At 37.2% G+C, this 20,020-nt stretch overlaps 1 protein-coding gene across 8 annotated transcripts in view; it reads right to left on the minus strand.

Annotated features, from left to right (window-relative positions):
* The window catches only part of SIPA1L1 (signal induced proliferation associated 1 like 1), a 202,886-nt gene that overhangs the window by 27,986 nt on the left and 154,880 nt on the right, over window positions 1-20,020 (minus strand). For all 8 annotated transcript variants that reach the window (XM_038138448.1, XM_038138447.1, XM_038138451.1 and 5 more), the window contains 6 exons: window positions 18,955-19,058; window positions 17,867-18,024; window positions 13,691-14,267; window positions 12,333-12,607; window positions 8,522-8,797; window positions 358-507 (listed from right to left, as the gene is read on the minus strand). In XM_038138448.1, coding sequence (XP_037994376.1) covers window positions 358-507; window positions 8,522-8,797; window positions 12,333-12,607; window positions 13,691-14,267; window positions 17,867-18,024; window positions 18,955-19,058 — 1,540 coding nt within the window. The remainder of the gene's footprint in view (window positions 1-357; window positions 508-8,521; window positions 8,798-12,332; window positions 12,608-13,690; window positions 14,268-17,866; window positions 18,025-18,954; window positions 19,059-20,020) is intronic.

A 20,020-nucleotide genomic window follows, 5' to 3' on the forward strand; every position in this document is an offset into this window, starting at 1 on the left:
CTAGAATCTAAACCTTTAAAAGTAAGCAATTTGCCACATGAAACCAGCACCTTTAATGAAGGTTTTTAAATATATAAAAGTCCTTCTGTGTAGTAACTTGAGCAGCTGTAGACTAGGATCAGAAAGAGCGGTTAGGCTGCAAGGTACAAGTGGAAGCAAGGGATTTTTAAAACTGGCTTTTTCAAGAAGCATGACTTCTTTTTCAAGAAGTGTTATTCGAAAACAGCCATGGTTTCACGCATGTAAACAACAGCTGACAAGAGCCTGTGTAAGCACTCCTTGAGCACACATTACAACGAATGGAACAGAGAAAAAAAAACCTGCCGAAACAGAATATGTAAAAAGTCTGGTGCCTACCCTTCTGGCATAGATTTTTGTCTGTACGTGCCTCCAGTAGAGCCAGTGTCACTCGAGGAGGATAAGTTGCTTGGAGAGTTACGGCACTGCTGCGACCTTGCTAAGGCGATGGAGGAGACGGTGACGTAGACATCGGAGCCAGGGGACAGCCTGTTCAGAGCAAGGGAAGCCTCACATCAGCAGGATCTCACTGCAAGGCACACTCAACAACACCCTGCAAACTGTCACAGCAATGGCATCGTGGAGACAGCGCAAATCCTATCAGCTGAAGGATCAGATATTTCCCCCTTATTAATCTACTGGAAACCACGAAAATCAACTGTAAAACCCTGGAGGCATGGGAAGAAATAAAGGCCAATGTGGGAAGAAAATTCTGGCACACACTAGGAAAACATTCTGGTTTCTAAAGTCTGTTGTTACAGATGAATTGTAAAGAATAACGAGACATGACATTCCTCATCAAAATACCAAACAGAAGAAAATATTCCTAATTCTCATAGCAAACTCTTGTCTAGAACTTACACTGAATGTAGTGAGCTGCCTGTGCAAATTCTTTCAAGAGTATCAAGCTTACCTCTATGCCACCAAACGTGTCCACATTAAAACACAAGGACTAAAAAAATGCAATGCAATTGCATTAAATGCAATTAAAACTTAACATTCTAATACAAAACTATCTCAACAGATCAAGAACTCTGTTTGAAAACGCAGACCTGAGTCACGTAAAGCCTTCACCTGTCAGAATAACCATACAGCAAATAAACAGTCTAGAACTACAACACATGCAGCTGGGCAGAATGGCTGAAAGCAGCAGGCTTATACTGCCCAACTCATATCCTTCTCTGTAGTCAAAGGCTTTTTTAGATAACTGCTAGCTTTGTGCATTTTGTTTCCCAAACCCCAGCAGAACTCACTGCTGTTAGCTGGCTCTTTGTTCCATTCAGTCATGACTGAAGCTATTCAAAAGTTTTACAGTGATTTAAGCAAAGTTTGAATAATGCCATTCACAAACATCAAATCCTACTGTGAACAAAAGCCTTTATTCATTTTATCTAGGAAAACAATAATTTGCACAAGCTAAATAATTTAATATTTGAAAAACAGATAATGACTTCAGTGAAACACGTAGATAAATTGCCTCAGCACCCAGCTCGGGTCTTGGGCTTTAGAAGATCTTAGCCTGGCCGTTTAATCTGTATCTTTAAAGGAGTGGCAGATTTTAAATTAGCTCTCACCACAAAACTGAAAAAACTTGAAAAATTTAAGAAATAATTTGGAAATTAAAAACAATTATTGAACTGATTAATGGTACTTATGTATGCATACATATCAAAACCGTGTGTGTTTGATATTTACATTTATATCAAATGTCCATTGTCCTCCTAAGTACTTTGCAAGAAAGCAGTAAACTAACAAAATCTTAAAATGGAAAGAGCAGTACAACTGGATCAAACATTTTCACCATCTGGAATTTCATGAAGTGCATATAACTAATAGTAACTCTTTTTCTGAGACAAAAAAGGAATTATCTAAGGTCTGACCATGGTCAGTACTACACCAATTCCAGTAATGCCTTTCTAGTCTACCAAACATTTTAACGTATCCCACATTTATCAAGCAATTACTCTGAAATAATTGCTTGCAAAGAACATGGTTGAAGACTTGAAAACTTGGGGACCCATAAGCCAAGCAGTTTATTTTCCCAGAAGCACTCCTCTAAAAAGAAGAAAAAATAGTTTGGCCACACAAAAATGCACTTTCCTAGCATTTGCTCACATATAAAGGCACACACATTTAAATTCAGTTACACTTGCAAAGCAATACACAGTTTAAAATTATGACCTTTTTTCCCCAATACTAAATTGGAATTGATGGCAAGGAAACCAATTACTTCTCAAATAATTTCTTTGAAATTTTTTCTGTTGAAAAATGCTTACATTTTCATTTCAGATTCAGCTATGTCATTTCTTTTCTTCCTGTGCCTTACCAAAAAGTGACAGCACTGTTCAGAAGGAACATCAAGATTTCAGAACTATGTCATAGAGTTCTAACTCATTTACAAAGAGGAAAGACCTTGAGGGCAAACAAAATTGTATTATAAATGTGGTCTGAACAATAGAGATGATCAACCAGTCAGGTATTTCATTCTTTTATTTAAAGCACAAGTATATTTTTGTTAGTACAGTTCACAGTTGCACTAAAATGCACTAATACTATAAGACATTTCATTTTGTGTGAAACATATAAGAGAAAAGAATTTAAGAGCAAATTAGTTCAAATTGACTTTTTGAACTGCTTTGAAATCTTTTGATGAAAGGCACTTCCCAAGACAAAAGGTGTATTGTGTTGTGTTAGCAGTATGCCCCTATAGCTAAAATAATCTGAGCCTGTCTTTTGTTTATAATTAAAAACCATACTAAAGGCAAGCTCTTATCTATTTCAAAAGAGAGTTCTAAAAAGAAATGCCAAAATGGTTAAGTGCATGAGTCCCACAACTGAATTTAAATATAGGTCAAGCGTCCATTACATTAAACAGATACAATTACATTGAAGTCAATTGAACCGGGATTATCCCATGCATGATTTAGTTCTAACAGATCTAGTTCATCCTGAAAGAACTGGTTGAGTCTTGCCAAGTATGGGAAAAACATCATCTTTTGTGAAAGCAGTGAGTGGAATGGGCATACATTTATTTTGTTCAATATGGCAACACAGACACTGAAAGCATCCATCTTGCTCTTAATAAATTAATTTCCAGGTCATTAGCTGTAATTTTCCCCACGTATTCAGAGTGCATAGGTATGTAGTACACACATCAGAAGAAAAATGTCAGTCTAGGTCACTTTGTGCCTATGGCCTAAGGCACTCTAATTACAAGATCATACGCAGGTGCCTTTTCCTGTAAAACTGCACAGGCACAGGGCCTTTACTGTACTACAGCTTCTCCTGCAAGAGCTGCAGAGCTCAGAAGCAAAGGAGGGTCAAGCTGGAGGGAAAACGGCCTTACAGTCAGTGCTGACTTGGCAAACTGAATTCTTACTTTGCACTTGCTGGAGCACTCCAATGTGACCACTACTGTATTTGTTAATGACAATTTTTCATTTGTTGTTGCTAATTTTCATTTTTCAAAAGGCCTTATTTGATTCCAAGCAACACTCTCTATCTCTGAGCTGAAATCTTCCTAAAGCAGCTGAAGTCAACTGAGGCTATAATTTGAATATATAAAATATTAACAATTGCTGGGCACACTTCCAAATATGAGATGGCCAAAATAAGCAGAACAAGTAATTAGAACATAATTTATCTCTCTACCTTTGTTCTTCATCTGAAGAGGGCCAAAGACATCTCTTCTCACAGAAGAATTTTGAAAAGTAAGTTTAATTAATACCCATGAAGCATTCAGAAACTATAGTAATGGGCGCCACTGTAAAGCTTAGAGGGGAATCAGTAATGGCATCTTTACAACAGGATTTGAATGTCATCCAGTAAATAAGGGACAGAGTAATGAAGAGGAAAAGAAAAATTAAATAGCTCTTCTTTAATGAGCTGCATCCACTGTGTGAATTGAATGAGGCAGATGTCCTCTGTTACAAGTAATTCTTGTAATTTAATCAAAAGAAGCATCTGAATATATAGTTACACAAGAGTTCTGAAAAAAACAGCACAGCAAATCTTAATTCTGGCATGCTTACCTTCCATGTGTTTGAGTTTTACAATCCTAGTAATACTGCAAGACACAACAATTTGCTGCAAACATCGTCTCAAATGCTCTCATGTTTAAAGGAAAACAAGCCATTCCATTCAAAAAGGAAAAAAACCCAGTAATTTTGAGGAAGGGGATAGTGAATGAAACAGAAAAGGTAATTATGCTGTCATGTTATACCTTCTCAAGTGTTCGGGTTTTTTTTCAAGTTGATAATCACCTTTCAAAAAACACATATTGTAACAAGAAAAGACACAGAGGCAGGCAGTGGGACACCAGATGTACAGGAGAGTTTGTGTATGAAGACACACAGAAAAAGCTCTGTGGCTCCAGGGATTATAGAGAAACTTATCCTCTCTGCTTCACTTCATCCAAACATGAATTACACTGGACCAAGCCAGCAGTGATTACTCACTATCCCTCATGACAAAAGAACAAGTAGGAGGTCTAGAACTACCAAGAGACCAATTAGCAGGAACTTGGATGAAGAGATAGCAGCCACAGCAGTATAGGTGCACCCAGCCCCAGGCAATCTTACACAGCAGATAGCCAGGGGACTGTCAGACCTGGTAAAAAGAGTCTTCCTTTACACTTGTAAGCATTTCTTATGCTTTCCCCCGGTCCCCATTGATGGTCCTTGTCAAACAAGAATGACCAAATCTTGACATGACACAGCATGGCTCTCCTCAGATGTTTTTACATTGCAAGAGTTTGGCTGCACAGGCATGCATACCCACAAACCTCTGGTTTTTCCACTGCTACATCCAGCTCTAGGTCCCGGAGCTGGTAGGAAGTGTGCGGTATATAATCTCAGGTTAGTACATGTTTTAATTTGAAGAATGTTATGAGAACATTTAAATAACAAATCTTCCAACTCCATGAAGTAGGCAGTGCATGTACTACAATGCTGACTTGACAGGTAGCAAGATGAGCACAGACACCTGTTTGTTTATATTTGGAAAAATGTCACTGATTCAAGATACACTGCAGCAGATAAGGATTTTTAGGTAATATGGGAACAGTTTAAAATACAATCTGCCTGCAGGAATTAACCTATAAACTACAACTGGCATAATTACTATCACTGACTACATGGGCATCATTCAAGTAAGTATGGGGTCTTAGGGCAAAGACTGTGCTTCAAAGTCCTCAATGTGACACAAAACCAATCAACGATATTGTTCTAATACTTCCATACTGTGGAATTTTACTGCCAGTGTGTGACTGCAGTCATGCTGTAATTCAGTTTTCCATTTGGTTTAAAATATTGACTGTGCTCAGAAATTTTCTAGTTAAGAGCCTTGAGCTTTCATCCAACAGTACTCAACTGCAGACTGAAGTGCTCAAGTCCAGACTTGGGTCTTCAATATGCTTCCATCACTGATTTCCACACTTCTTCAAATGTCTGTCAATCAAGTTTTAGTTAAAACTGGTTCCAGTTTAATTGACAAATTAATTAAGAACAGATAATTATCTACCGTTATCTCCTCTTCTTTCCTTTCCTTCCACATTGTTTCTTAACAGAATGTGGAAACCAAGTGAACAAAAGACCTGAAAATTGTGAGGAGGAGGGAAATAAATTTTAAAAATCAAGTGTTATAATTACATGCTCTCCAAAAACATTAGCTCTGGTTTATTTCACACATATGTGGTTTATTGTTTTTTCCTTAACATATCCTTCTGATATTCATTCTGGGTAATAGGCTATATAGTATCCCACATAGTAATTAATATTGTGAAATAAGCCATAACTTGGGATTTACTGAATTTATATTATTAGATTTTGTAGTCTTAATGTTGCAGTAACATTAGAGATTTATTTTAAGATTTATAAAGTTCTGGGTTATTTTTCCTACCTACAAATACACACCTATATCAATAACGACTACATTCAAGGATCCAGGTACTGTGAAGATCAGGGAAAATAGCTAGTAAATTGGATATATGAAGATAATCCAAAGAAGGCAAATTTAAATACTCTACTGGACTGGGCATTTGTCTGCCTTCTCAGAATGAGGGATTGTCAAGCAACATACTCTCCCACCTACAATAGCAGTCTCTATGGGGAGACAATGTTTGTATGAATATCAAGTGAAATCCTCCTGTTCTCAAGACTGCTAATGCAGATTTTATTTATTTCTAACATACTTAAATGGACTAAAGGGAGCAAAGCACAGCAGAGCACCATCACCACTGCCTGCACCAGAAACATGCACAGATTTCAGCACCTCCTCCTCAGTGTTCTTTAGGGTAAATATGAAAACTAGTGGTGAAAAACTACATGAGACAGCAGTTAAGATGACTATGAAAAGCCCACTTTTGTTGATTTTAAGACTTTATACAATAAGAAGTATCTGAGCTTTCTGAAAAGCAAAGCTTTCTTTTATCATGTAGAGAAAAGACAAATGAGGCCTGCATTGAACTTATGTTGAGGTTTTCCCCCTCCTGTATTTCTTCATAAGGAAAAAAAAAATCTCTTCCCTTTAACTGGAAAGACATTAACCTTATACAAGTGATTATATATTTAAACTTGATTTATCCAAGACTAACATGTTTAGCAGACCAGAAAGATGACAGAAGACATTTTTCAAGCATTCAGAAAAATTCCCAGTGAAATTTAAAAGCTACTTTGATAATATACTTTCAAGGATGAAAAATCCAATAGAACCCTTTTCGAATAATATTAAAAAGAATACTTAAAAGAATGCCTAGAGGAGAAAAAAAAAAAATCAAAAAAACCCACCAGCTACATGCCCTGAAAATGAAGGAATGAAAAGTCAAAATTTCACTTTCTAAAAACAAATACTGACTAAGAAAATATAATTTTCACTTTGCAAACATTTATCAGGCCATAACCCCCCTTCTAGAAGCCTTTAGAGACTGGATAAATCTTGAATGCCTTAGGTATGTGATGTTGCCTGTGTACAATTTTATGCACAAGGAACACACAGTTGATAATACTCCTTTTCCCAGGGCAGCCAAATGCTCTCCTCAACACGAGCCAACTCCAGACTGCAGCCAAGCTCTCTGGTTAATGACATGACAAGATGGAAGCATCTGGAAAAACCAGCAACTCAACAGAATCCAACAGTCTGTCATTGCCTTAAGCTTTTCCCAGGTACTACTGGGTCTTCTGGAGCTACATAAGGAGATTGTTCAGCACTGGAGAGAGCAAAAACCACCACCAGCTTGGCTGCTCTTCCTTTAAGTTCAGCACCTGCCTGTCTTTAGCTCTAAGAGGCAGATACAGCCTGTAGCCATGCAATTTTTATGTTGGTCCAAATACATAATTCGAGAATCAAGTCCAGCATTTCAGTGGCTTCTGCAACCTTTTTTAACAGACAATCTAGTCAGGTCATCTATGAAATTATTAGCGCCTTCAGTGTTGCACTTTTTTTCCAACTCCCACAGATGGGAGCTTTTAAAGTATATATTTAAGAAAAAGAAAGTAAGAATATTAAGTCCTTAGCAACCACTGTAATTTCCCAACAAGGTATCCAACACAGAAGTTTCAATTTCTCCCTGGTAGTTTCTTGGTCTTGGCTGTACCATCTTTGAACATGTTTTTCCATCCCCAGTTCTTCAAGACATGAAAAAGATTTTAAGTTGTTTCATTAGAACTCTTCCATTTTCCACAATATGCATCCTATTACCACCGCTCTATATTTTTCACCCACAAAGATGATCAGAACCTATCTAAAGCTTTTTTCCCCTAGGAATTGTCCAAAATATGAAATAAAAGCTATTAACTTGCTCCCCCCCACAGATCTCATTGCAAATGCAAAGACAGATCTGTATAGATAATCAAACTAATGACAGTTCATTTGAATGCTATCAAATAGATATTTTTCTACAAAAGAATAAAAACACTGTCACATGATGGACCTGATACCTTTATCCTAACAATCACTTTCTTGTTTAAAGAACTCAAAACAACAAGAAACCTCAAACCACCCTGGAGAAATCCAAAATTAGAGCCATTTCTCCTCGAGCCTATAATGTCTGAACACTCCCCAATCAGATAAATTTCCTCTCTATACTAGTCAGAATTCTCTTGCTAAAAACCCTGCCAGATACTATTTTTGCTTTGGGTGCTTTAGGCAATTCCACCAAGCCTATGAACAAGATAAATTTTTGATTTACTTTTTCAAAATGCTGACGTTCATGAACACTTAGCTCTAAAACTCTGACTGTAACTCATTTAAAACATAAATAACATCACAGCAGTTTCAGAATACCATCCAATACAGGGAAACATCCCAGCATACTTAATTTTGTGGTTAATTGTGCCAGGAAAGGTATTTCCTTTTGATTATTGTTTCACTCATAGTCATGCTGTCTTTTGACTAATTAAAACCATGACTAAAAGCAGTCTTCAGATACTTAGATAAAACTCCTGTGAATTTTCCCAGGCAAGACTCAGAGCAGCAATGAAAAATCATTTGTGAAGAAGACACGTACCTGCGGCTCTCCAAGGGGCGCCCATCACTAGAGATGCTTCGGGGAATGTTGGCTCGTTCTGGGGGTGGCATTTTCCCTTCTCCTTTTCCAGAGCTAATCCTAGATGGTACTGGGCTTTGGATTTGAGATGGCACCTGAGCCACATGAGGTCCCTGTCCTTTGCTCGCATTTCGCTGCCATTTGTTATTATTTCTGAAGGGAAATTTGAATTCATATGACATTCCTTCATTCACTTTGTACTCCATCACTGGCATACGGTAGTTTTCTGAAGAACTCCTGGAAATGAAGAAATCAATATGCAGCTATAAAAAATAAAAACATGTGTCCTGTTCACAAGAAGAGAAATCTGAAGACAGAAGCTAAATCAATTCTATGAAAATATGCGATTTTCTTTTTAAGAAATATTTATTCAACACATTTTAAAGGCTCACACAAGAAAAAGGAATAGTGATGGTGAGAGTCTGTCTCTTCATCCTGGTGAGTGATGCACAACAGACCACCATGGACTCTGGCTTGCTGGCCTTTCCCGATTCTCACACATTAACAACCCTATTGTCACTATCACTGAGCCCTAACCCAATGCCTGTCCTTGTCTATCCCTCCAGAAGAGTTCACAGCCATCCATTCCAGCATTCCAGCTGGTCAAGTTGATACTCTCCATCTCATACTGGGCTAGAAAAGCTAAAAAGATAAGTAAGAAGGGTATCTCCCCTTCTTAAAGCCATGTGTTTTAGAACTTACCTGCACTCAGACAAATAAGATCTTTGAGACACACGTCTCTGATGCACAGACATTAAAAGGTAAGAGTTACATGAAATAAGGCACTAGACATAACTTTCAAACACCTTTGGCTTTAGAATAACTCAGTTGATAAATTTGTACATTATGAAAAGACTGGCTAGAAACTGTAGATGCCAAACCCCAAAGATGTCCATTGCTTCCTGAGGAACAGCACAGCATAAAAATCTGACTAGAACAGGGCATAAGCTAATGCAGCTCACATAAGAAGCAGGGCAAACTTCTGCATATATTTCAAATGAGGCACTTAGAAGCGATCTTCTGCTTCAGTAAGGATAATTTTGTCATTTCTCTTGACAAATATAATAAATATATATATATATTATATATATATATATATATATATATGAGTGTATACTAAGTCAGTATGTTTTATCATGATTACTTTATCTACATACATCACTCTCTAATGCAAAGAAAAGTAAAAAACCAGTGCAAAATTCTGAACCCATAGCTCTTCCTTCAAGCAATTACACCATTAGGGGTGAGAAATATTAGTATATCTTCCCTGCAAAAAACCAAAAAAACAAGACAGAACTTGTTATCTGGCCATGCTGACATAAGCAAGTTGTACGGTCTAATAGGAACAGACAAAGTGAAACAGCCAGTGCTGAGGTCCTGCTGCCTACAATATACTAATTTTGTAGTTTTATGCTGCTCTACACCCTAGTCTTAATGTCTAAATTAAATTATCAGTTGGAAGGCATGCAATGTGCTTCTGAAGCACATGTAGGTCAGCTTCACCTGAAAGTCTCCCAGGCTACTCTAATGTGATCTACTGCACGCTAGACAGGGATGAGCGGGAGATAAGGCCACTCACAAATGAACTACAATATTGATAATTGATATCCTTTGTTTTGTCTTTTCTCTTCATATTTTATGTCCCTGCTATTCTTTCCCCAGTGCTTATGTACTTAGTTTGGGTCTCTCTTTTTCCCCCTGCAACATACTTACAGTTTAACAAGCAGGAATGCTCAATTAATTTCCTCTTAAAGCTGTGTCCTTAGTTTCAAAGTCAGCAATCAGCCCACTAAATGAGTTCAGTGGCAATGTTTTAATAAATGGTTTAGTGGAGACTTAACCATAACAAGGCCTCTGCACAGGGCATGAGCATGTGAACTGGGGTATTTGGATATATTTTTGCATCTCCAACCGACCTTGTCCATGTGCCTGTTGCCAAGTCAGCTTATCTAACTGCACCCCAACTTCATGCCAACCAATTTGTTAGCATAGGGACTGCTTCTCACATGAATGTAGTATTCCAAGCAGAATGCATCTTCATTTTAGTTATGGTCTGCAGAATTTACTGCAGTAGAAATACTCAGTGACCCCCAGAGGACATAACGAAAGGACTCCAGTTGCAGAAAACTGATTGCCAAAAGAGAAACTGCTTTGTGCAAATACTTAACTGAAGTCTCTAGTAATACATATAGGATAGTTACAAATTCAAGACACAGTTCTTGAACTTTTATGATTTTGGATAGAGTAAATGGGGGGATCAAGAGTTGCTTTATGGAATTTTATAACTAGCAATAACCCACCATGAACATTTGCTCACTAGACAGCAACAACAAAATTCTGAGCATTTCAAAAAGCGCTGTCATTTCTCTTACTGCTATGGGTTTGGATGCACTAAAAGTAAGCCTGGTTTTGGCTGTACTTAATTTAGTTCAGAAATAATAGCATCTGTGCTTTCCACACTGATTTTTCTGCTCTAATCCTTTCATGATGATTGCAGCTGAACTTTCCATTTGCTCAGGCTGCTAAATACTGCTCAAAAGCTTTCCAAATATCTCATGAGTGACCTTATGCCACTCGTCATTTTAATCCCCGACACGTATTCCATTTTCCACTGACAGCTAAAGGACAAAAAACTCCGTTTCTCTCTGCTCCTCTTTTGCTGGCATTTACGAAAGGAGTTCATGCTGCTTACAGTAAAAACAAACACGGATTTTTCTTTTACACATGTACCAGGTCTTTTCTCAGAGACACAATTTCATATAAATATAATAAACATGTGTTAATGTTCAGCTCCAGTCTTAAATACACAAATACTTAGCTATTACACCTACAAAGGTATAGACTGATAAAAAAAGAACAGTGCAGAAATGCTCTCTTGGTCTCTCACACCAAGGAATCCTCTAAACTTTGGTAACTGTACTTGCTTCTTGGAAAACCTGTCCTAAGCCTTCAGCTAGCCTGGGGGCAAATTTGTTCTATTAAACATCATTCCATTTTAATCATACAGCAGCATTTCCAGGACACAAATACAGGATGTCAGGAATATGCAATTAGGGCTTGGTGATGTGGCTGAAGGCTACAGACAACACTGAGAATTCTAAAAATTATAAAAGCTTTAGTGTGACTTCAGAAAAAATGGAGGGACTTAATGTCCAGTTTAAGAAAAAGGCACACATTACTGCTTATTTCTCATCAAGCACCAGTTTTAAACTATAAAAACACCAATATAATTGACATGAGCTTCAGGCTTAATACAGATGGCAAGTGAGAGAGATGCAGCAAGATCTATGGAGTAAAGAAGAATTTGCAGCAATTTCTCCGGCCAGATCCATACCTTTGAAAAACCCTCATCATTTACAGCCTTACTTATTGTGAGAATAGAAGCATGTAAGTCTATTCCTAGCTTTCAAAAAATATATCCACAGGCATTACAAACTACCAGCAAATGGGAAAGCAGACAGGAACATGTACAATCAATTTCAATGCATGCTAAACACACAATTATGACTAAAAAGTTGTTTGATTTCTGTGTTCAATTCCATGGTTCCATGAACTTCTTCACACAGGTTATTTATATTTTAGTATTCAATGAATACTTGGGGGGCATGGAGACTGAATATGGGCAGTTTTTCCTGCTCTCTTCTTCCAACCTCAAAATATTGGATGCTGTATTATAATTATACCACTTTTTTTTTGAGGCTAACACTCTACAGTGGGTTCTCCCCACAAAACAAGATACAATTTCAGAGCAAACACAGCGATTGCAAAATACCTGCGTGGTGTGCAGTCCTCATAGGGAGGGACAATGACGACCTTGACTGTAACTGATGTCCTGAGCAGGTCAATCATTTGCTCGTGGCTCAGGGTGGCCACAGCCACCTTGCAGATCTCCACCAGGCGGCTGCCCTGGCGCAGCCCCGCCTGCCATGCGTAGCCGTAGGGCTCCACGTCTGCCACAATGCCCTCGTAGTTCACGTGGAAACCCAGCTGGCCCAGGCCATTCCTGCGCAGGGTCATCTCCACGGTTTCACAGCCCTTGGTCACAAGCTGGGAATGGAAACGTAGACGGAATTTAATGCATTGAGACTCTGGGGCTAACAGGTTTAGGGGCTCAAGTCCAGAAGAACCAACTCCCAAGGATCAAGGGATATTTATTGCAGTCCTAGGTACATAATCAGCTGACATGAGTCCTGTTGCTCGAACTAAGATTTTCAGTAGAAACTGGTTACTCAAGTTCTGCCTTGGAATTTTTACTGCAACCACAGGAATTTTAGAAGATACATGGCAGCACACAACAGAAAAACACGTGGAGTTATACAAGCACCTCTTTTACGCTTTAGTAACCAAAAAAACATTCTCCATTTCTGGCTGTTTCAGGAAATGGCAAAATTACTTCTCAGCCAGAATGTGGTAGCATGCAGCTACTAAGCACAGTGAACTGGGAACTATGCCAACTCTTACACGTACCATGAGCATCAATGTCATCAAGAGCAATTTAATAGGACCTAGATTTCCTTTTTTTTTCTGGTTGTTATACAACCACAGTTGTGAAATTACAGGAAAGAGAGTGAAATGCAGCACATTCTTTCATAACTTAATTAGATATAAAATGAGCATGGACAGATGTTTTATAGGGAGATACCATGATTCACTGCATTTTTAGTTTATCACATGCATTCAGAGTATATCTGAAGGTTGCAGTGGGGACTGGGACTGCACCCTGCTGGCAACATAATAAGTCAGTCTCAAAGACATTGCAGATTCATTTGAAACAAGATACAGCAAGTCTATAAAGCAGAGAAAGGGAAGGAAAACAAGGAAAATAAATAATGTGACACTCCTGTACTACTTGTGTGGGAGCAACTTATGCATCTGAAGGACCCGGTCTTTTTAATATATTAATACATTTTTCACACACACAGAGCCAGCTGAGACTAGCTGATATCTGATAAAAGTGAAAGCAATATTCAGTTTTGAGAAATAGAAGCAGGGAAGTCCTTATAATTTTCACAATAAACAATTTAAACAGTTTTAGGAATCCCAGGCATTATTTAAATTGAAGCTTTACTTGGCCAAGGGGTGAGAGGAAAAAGCAAAGAAGGGGAACCAAACAAGAGAACACATTCTAACCTCCAGTCTTTTGACGATCTCTTTGATGTCATCAATGTTGGTGATGAAGCTCTCCAAAGAAACACATTCACCTCTCTCATAGAATATTTTGATATTTGTGTCTGTTGAAGTCCACCCTATCACATCTCGACAGGAGCAATTGAACACCACGCTTTTTGTATCCTGTTCAATGAGGACTACAAACTCATTAGAGATGCCTAGGAGACAGTCTATTTCCATACCCTTGCTGTAGTCCTTTGCATGGACACTCCAGACAATAGCACCAGAACTATAGATCTCTGCTCCCTGATAAGGTTTGGACTTTTCCTTCTTTTTTGAAGCAAGTGAGATGAAGGGGAACTTGCCGGAAGGGTCAATGGGTGTGTTGGTGACATTCTTCTCTGCCAAGTCTTTCAAGTACTCTTGCCGGGTCCTGGTGGCCATCGCACGGAACTTCTCTGATTTGTGAGCAGCATTCTCTGCGTTAATGACTTTGGCCAGTAAGAAGTCCCTGAACACATTTGATTTAGGAAACGTCACACCTTTTGGAATAGGTGGGCCAAAGGATGGTACATCTCTGGATCTTGTCACAGCAACACTAAATGAAATAAAAGAATAAGAAACACAGAGTTCCACTCTAGGCAAATTCAGCAGTTTTTGCTTACGTACAATATATTACCCTAACTTTTTCTTTTCTCAGCAATATGCCTAAATTTGCATATTAATGTTGCCAGTGAGGAGGTTATGCCCCCTTCACTGTATAAACAGAAAGCCACTTTTTTGCATATAGGCATTTTTGAGTTGTTCCCAGTCCCACAGCTTATAAAGAGCTTCAAGTACAAAACTGTAGGATTTTGGGGTTTTTTTGTAAGTAATCACTCATGTACGGCAGTTCTGAATTTTGTTTGGTATAAAAAGAAAATTTCTAACTCACACTATGAGAAAGGCTAGCTTAGACTCTAGTACTTATTGTTGAAAGGCTCATATGAAAGCAGTGCCAAGTGTGTGATCAACACTAGAAATACAGATTAAATGAACACATTAAAAAGATAAAGGCAATGAAGTCATCTCACAAGGCCAGTTCCACTGAGAAAATAATTTGGTGACTGAATGCATACATACATTACAGTACTGTTTAACATTTCTGGACTGAAAACCTCACTAGCTGATATTGCTTGACTCTGAAATAAGAAACTTCTGAGAAGTTCAGAGATACACAGTAGAAACAGATATGTTTTTTTTCAACTCTTCCTTTTAGTTCCTGCACCAAGTGATGGACTGACAATAAGATTGCCTTAGGCAACAGGGACCAGCTTAGGTATTCTCAACTGTCATTTCTTTTTTGATATAAATCAGATGCAAGTTGTTTGGAATCTCTAAAGATTTGACATTCCACTCCAGTATCATTCACTTGGCGAACTATCCTAAGAGACTGAAACTCTGCTTTGATAGTTTTGTGACAAGAAATGTTCCAACAGTCTAAACAGGACTGACCACATATCTGTAACTAGATCTGAAAAACCATTATCTAACTTTGGCCAACTTTATTTCCATGGTAATGGAGATAAAGAAGAATAGGATAAAACTTGATCACATTAGGAAAGTATGTGGTGTTTCACTTAGAATGCTAGCTGGTCTTATTTTCACATTTTGATTTTACCTGAATTCCTAAACATAATCAGATAACCTCCCCTCAAAAAATAAGTAACTAAGATTTCGGAGTAAATCTTTTGAGGAATCATACAGGAACACCACAAATAAAAATTAATTCACCCAATCTACAACCGTATCTTCTGGTTTTGAGTGGTAGGGTGTTTTGTTTGTTTGTTTTGCTTTTGCTGTTCTGAATGGCTTGGGATGGTTTTTTTTCCTTTGGTTTTATGTTTGTTTTTGAATTACTATATTTTCTGGCAACTGATACAGAAAGATGTCATTACTGTCATATTTCCTCCCAATGTATACCAGTATATCTCAAAGTATGCAACAGGGGGTGCTCATGAAGTAACTGACACATCTTTAGTGGTCCTGAAGGGTCTTTTATTAAGAAATGGAAGCCTAAGCATTAAACACAATTACTGGATGCAATGAAAACCTACCAGAAACTACCAGTAAGATTTTGTTTGGTTCAGTTTTCAGTGTCATGAACCACAGGGATAAGAATTCAATCTTTAACACATGCTAGAGAAGTTTTAAAAAGTGAGCAATGCTCAGAGATGCCAGACTTTTGAAATATTGTTTATCTTAGTTGGGAGAGAGAATCACTAGCCAAGACAGTGCTTGACTTTATTCCTTTTATGTAGTTTTTAAATATAAATTCCAGTACATTTTTATGCTATATGGTTTCCTGTTTTGTCTAGAATTATGAATCCATGAAACTGTTCCAAATAATTCAGTGAAAAATAGGTCAAACTTACTTTGAAAAGTCTCCTAGAAAAACTTTTCATAATAGAATTCTACAAATTTAAATCAAGTGTTTGCACTGAGAGGACAGGAAAAAAACAGTATTTCAATCCTAAAGACAGTACAGAAAACATACAATGTTCTGGTGGTCTTGTGTATCAAAATGAACATTCTCCCAACTATTTTTCATACCCGTTTCCCCCCCCTTAAAATTTCAGCCTGTACCATCACTAAAGCCAAAATTACCATTAAGCAACCAATGAGGTTCCAGCCCTTATAGTTGTTAACACTTGAAAAATGAGGTGATTCGGGAGTCTGAAGGTCAAAAATAGAACCCTCAGATACTTGAATTTATTACAGTTTAGCAAGTATCAATCTTTCCCATGCCTTTTAAAAGGAAGAAAATATATGCAGTCATATTACTTAAAGTAACAGACAAAAGCAGATCTATGCTGTAATATGCAATTCAAGTGAAAGATGCATCTGCAGCCCTTGTGGATGCATTTCCTACATTTCCTTTGCTTCAAAATCACTTTCTGTACAGGGTAAGAGCTGAAACATATGTCTAAGAGTTTAAGAACAAGCTGTGCTCACATAAATTAGGCAACAGTTGAATTTTTCAATAAGCAGCATGAAAAAGAGTATCCACATGAACATTCTTAGTCCAGGAGAGTTAATACATATACAAAGTTCAGCATCAATTTTAGAAATGCTCTGTGAACTTCACAAAAAACTTCTGAGGAGAGAAAAGCCTTTAACCCATCTATATGTACTCAAAAAATAAAGAATACACCAACTCATGCACAGCAGTCTTAGATTTTCCTCTAAATAAGCACTTGCCTTAATAAAATACTTAAGTGACTATTTGTATTTCAGCAAAAACAAGTTAATTCTAAGGCTACCTCCTTTCAAGATAAAAAAATCCACTAAATCCACTGGTCTGACATTTCATATTTTAAATGACAATGCTTTATAGAAGTTTTCTGAGATGAATCAACATTTAAAAATTAAAATATTTTAAGAGTTTAGTATTATAACAAAGGTAAGAACTTTCACTGATGGTAAAAGAGTGTAACTCTAACATTTCTATATGCTTGCAACTTAGTCTAAAAAGTTATACTAATAGGAATATCATCTTGCAATTCTTTATTACATGTTACTATCAATTACCATTTTCTCTTTTAATCATATTGACTTTAAGGTCACATTAAGATATTATTTTTTGCTGCATAATTCTCTGTCATTTCTTTGTTGGACTGAAATGAGATAAGGAATGAAGATACTTCAGAGAGCTTAGCTTCCTCCTGAAAGGCTAAGTCACACTTTTTTCACTGTTTTAATTTCAAAAATGGAGCATAAACGCAGATTACCAAATTAGCTAAGCAAAAAGTGGAAGTGTTTTTTCTTCTTTGCTCTATTTCTATCAATGCAAAAATACTCTTCTAGCATATTCTTAATGAAGAGAATAAAAAGGAAGTGAGAAGGCAATTCTAAAATCATTTCCAAGTGGTTGATATGCATGTGTATGTGCATATGTGTGTGTATGTCAATATGTGTGAGAGTGTGTGTGTGTGTGTGTGTACTCACACCTGACAGCAGCAGCTTCCTCACTGGGCATGTTCCATCTACATAGTTGTGTGTCTATTTACTTTTTTTTAAAGAGTTCTAAATTCACATGACTCAAAACCTCCTTGACCCTCATCTTTCCTTACATTTCCCTACTGAGAATTTAGGAGAAGATTGACAGCTGGCTTTGCACTCAAGTTCCATGTGCTCAGTGACTGCAGCAGCAGCTACCTGTAACAAACGCTGTCAGTGCAGGGCCCGTGCACCCTCACAATGACGAAGACGTGCTGGAAGTGGGATCGGATGTTCTTTGGGCTGAATGGTTGTGCTCCAGGCTCCTGGAAAACTATTGTCACAATATCATTTCCAATATGTCGTTTTCTCAGAAGCTTTAATGAGGGGAAAAGAAAAAAAAAAAAAGGAAAAAAAGGAAAAAAAATTTAAAACAGACTTTTCACAAATTTCCATTCATTTATTTCTCATGATTATAAAATACTATTGCTCATTTTCTTTCCCCAAGTGATACTTCAAGCTGTAAACTGAAACAATTGGGGGTTATATAACAAGTACCAGAATTAGCTGTTCACCTAATAAATTTCAGGCATGGTTGTTTTCATAACTATTTCATTTCTATATGTAGCATAGAGGGTGAACTTATAAGGGAAAACTTTAAGCTAAACAAAGGGGAAAAACAAATCCTGTGAGTATCAAGCATAATCAGTGATACAGGGAAGCAGGAAAACATCCCCCATTTTCACACATTTTTACAAGCCAGTGGTAGGTCCTATTTAAAGTTGAAAACAAGTTGTCATTGTCCTTAAACATGCTATAAATAATTTCCTGTTAGGCTTCTTTCAGTAAATAATGCAGTTCTGCCCAAACAGTGTAACAGGAGTTTAAAAAAAAAAAAAAGCATCTTGACTAAGGATTTTGGCTCATGTACTCTTATGTAGCGTGCTGGACCACTCGCTCATTATCTCTGTGCATATTACAATTTCTGAATGCACACCTTAAAGGGCAATTGACTTATCTGTGGAAGGTTTAAAAATATTAAATATCATCAGGTACACTGCAGTCCTTCTGACATGTACTACTGATCTGTATAACTGCATACTATTCACATCAAAGTAATGCACAATTAAATAGAAAACAGTCAGATGGAGAAAAATCTAGGATGCGCCTACATCATCTACTTTGCTCATCTCCCTGACACAGAGACTGCCACATTTACTTTTGATTCTTTAAGTGGTTTTTTGCTAGTAATAAACAAAAGTTGCCATAAATACTCAGTAGTTCATCTATTTCTGAGCCGATCTTACCTGTTGCTTGTTGTTTGGAGTATATGGCAACATAGTAGAAACGTGGAACATGATTTCATAGTCCTTGTATGTTGTGTACAGAGAATGAGTACCTGTTGAATCAGCTGCAGTTAAAGAAGACAAAATAAAAGTATTATTGAAAAAAAAAGTCAAAACCAAAGTTTCATTATTATTAAAAAAAACATCAGCCAAGATAAGAATTTTTATTCATCCTCAATCCCAGCTGAAATATCAGCTAGTAAGAACTTACTCGGAGTTTATTCACCTGCCAAAGCAAGGGTCACATTAAGACAGCCTGCGCACTTTTGAATACTTTTCCCAGACAAAAACTTGTTAGGAAGAGGGAATTGATACCAGAAGACCCTGAAGAAAGCCTACCTATCGTGAACAGTGAGAACAAAGTCTGAGATAACTTTCAGTTATCAAATATCCACCTGATATCTCGGAATGAAACTGAATTGTAAGGAATGTAAAAAAGACTTTAGCAAGGAAGGCAGACAGATATTGAAAATGAATACCATGATCAAACACATGATAAACAGCAAAGGACCTAGAACCCACAATAACAACAGGATGAGTTCTCCTAAGCATAAACATCAGGACTTGGAATTAACTGTAATGAAATCAGGTAGCACCTTCACTAGAGCAGCTGCTTTATGGACAGGAACAGTCAAAACCTCAAGTAGGATGCCAGCATGCCTGTAACTGATGATGAAAAAAGCCCACAAAAATGACATTATGATGCTGGTATATTAATCTAAGGTAATCTCACCTGTTTTGAGTTGAAAACAACACTTGATTACAGACAAATTGTGAACTTGTTTTCACTTTCTTTCACTCTAAAAAGGGACCTTGAAAAATATGTGATTCATTTAAACAGTAACACATTTAAAGATAAAACAGTGAGTATATGCTGTTAAATACAATTTATGTCCACTGTGCAAAAAGCCTGCTTTCAAATACCACTTGAAAAATAACTAGTTTTATAAATGGAACAAAGCATTCTGGCTATTTGAAGTTATATAAACATGCTACTAAATTATATAATCCCAGCTATTTATAACAA

Source organism: Motacilla alba, chromosome 5, assembly GCF_015832195.1.
Source record: "Motacilla alba alba isolate MOTALB_02 chromosome 5, Motacilla_alba_V1.0_pri, whole genome shotgun sequence".
Taxonomy (NCBI): Eukaryota; Metazoa; Chordata; class Aves; order Passeriformes; family Motacillidae; genus Motacilla; species Motacilla alba.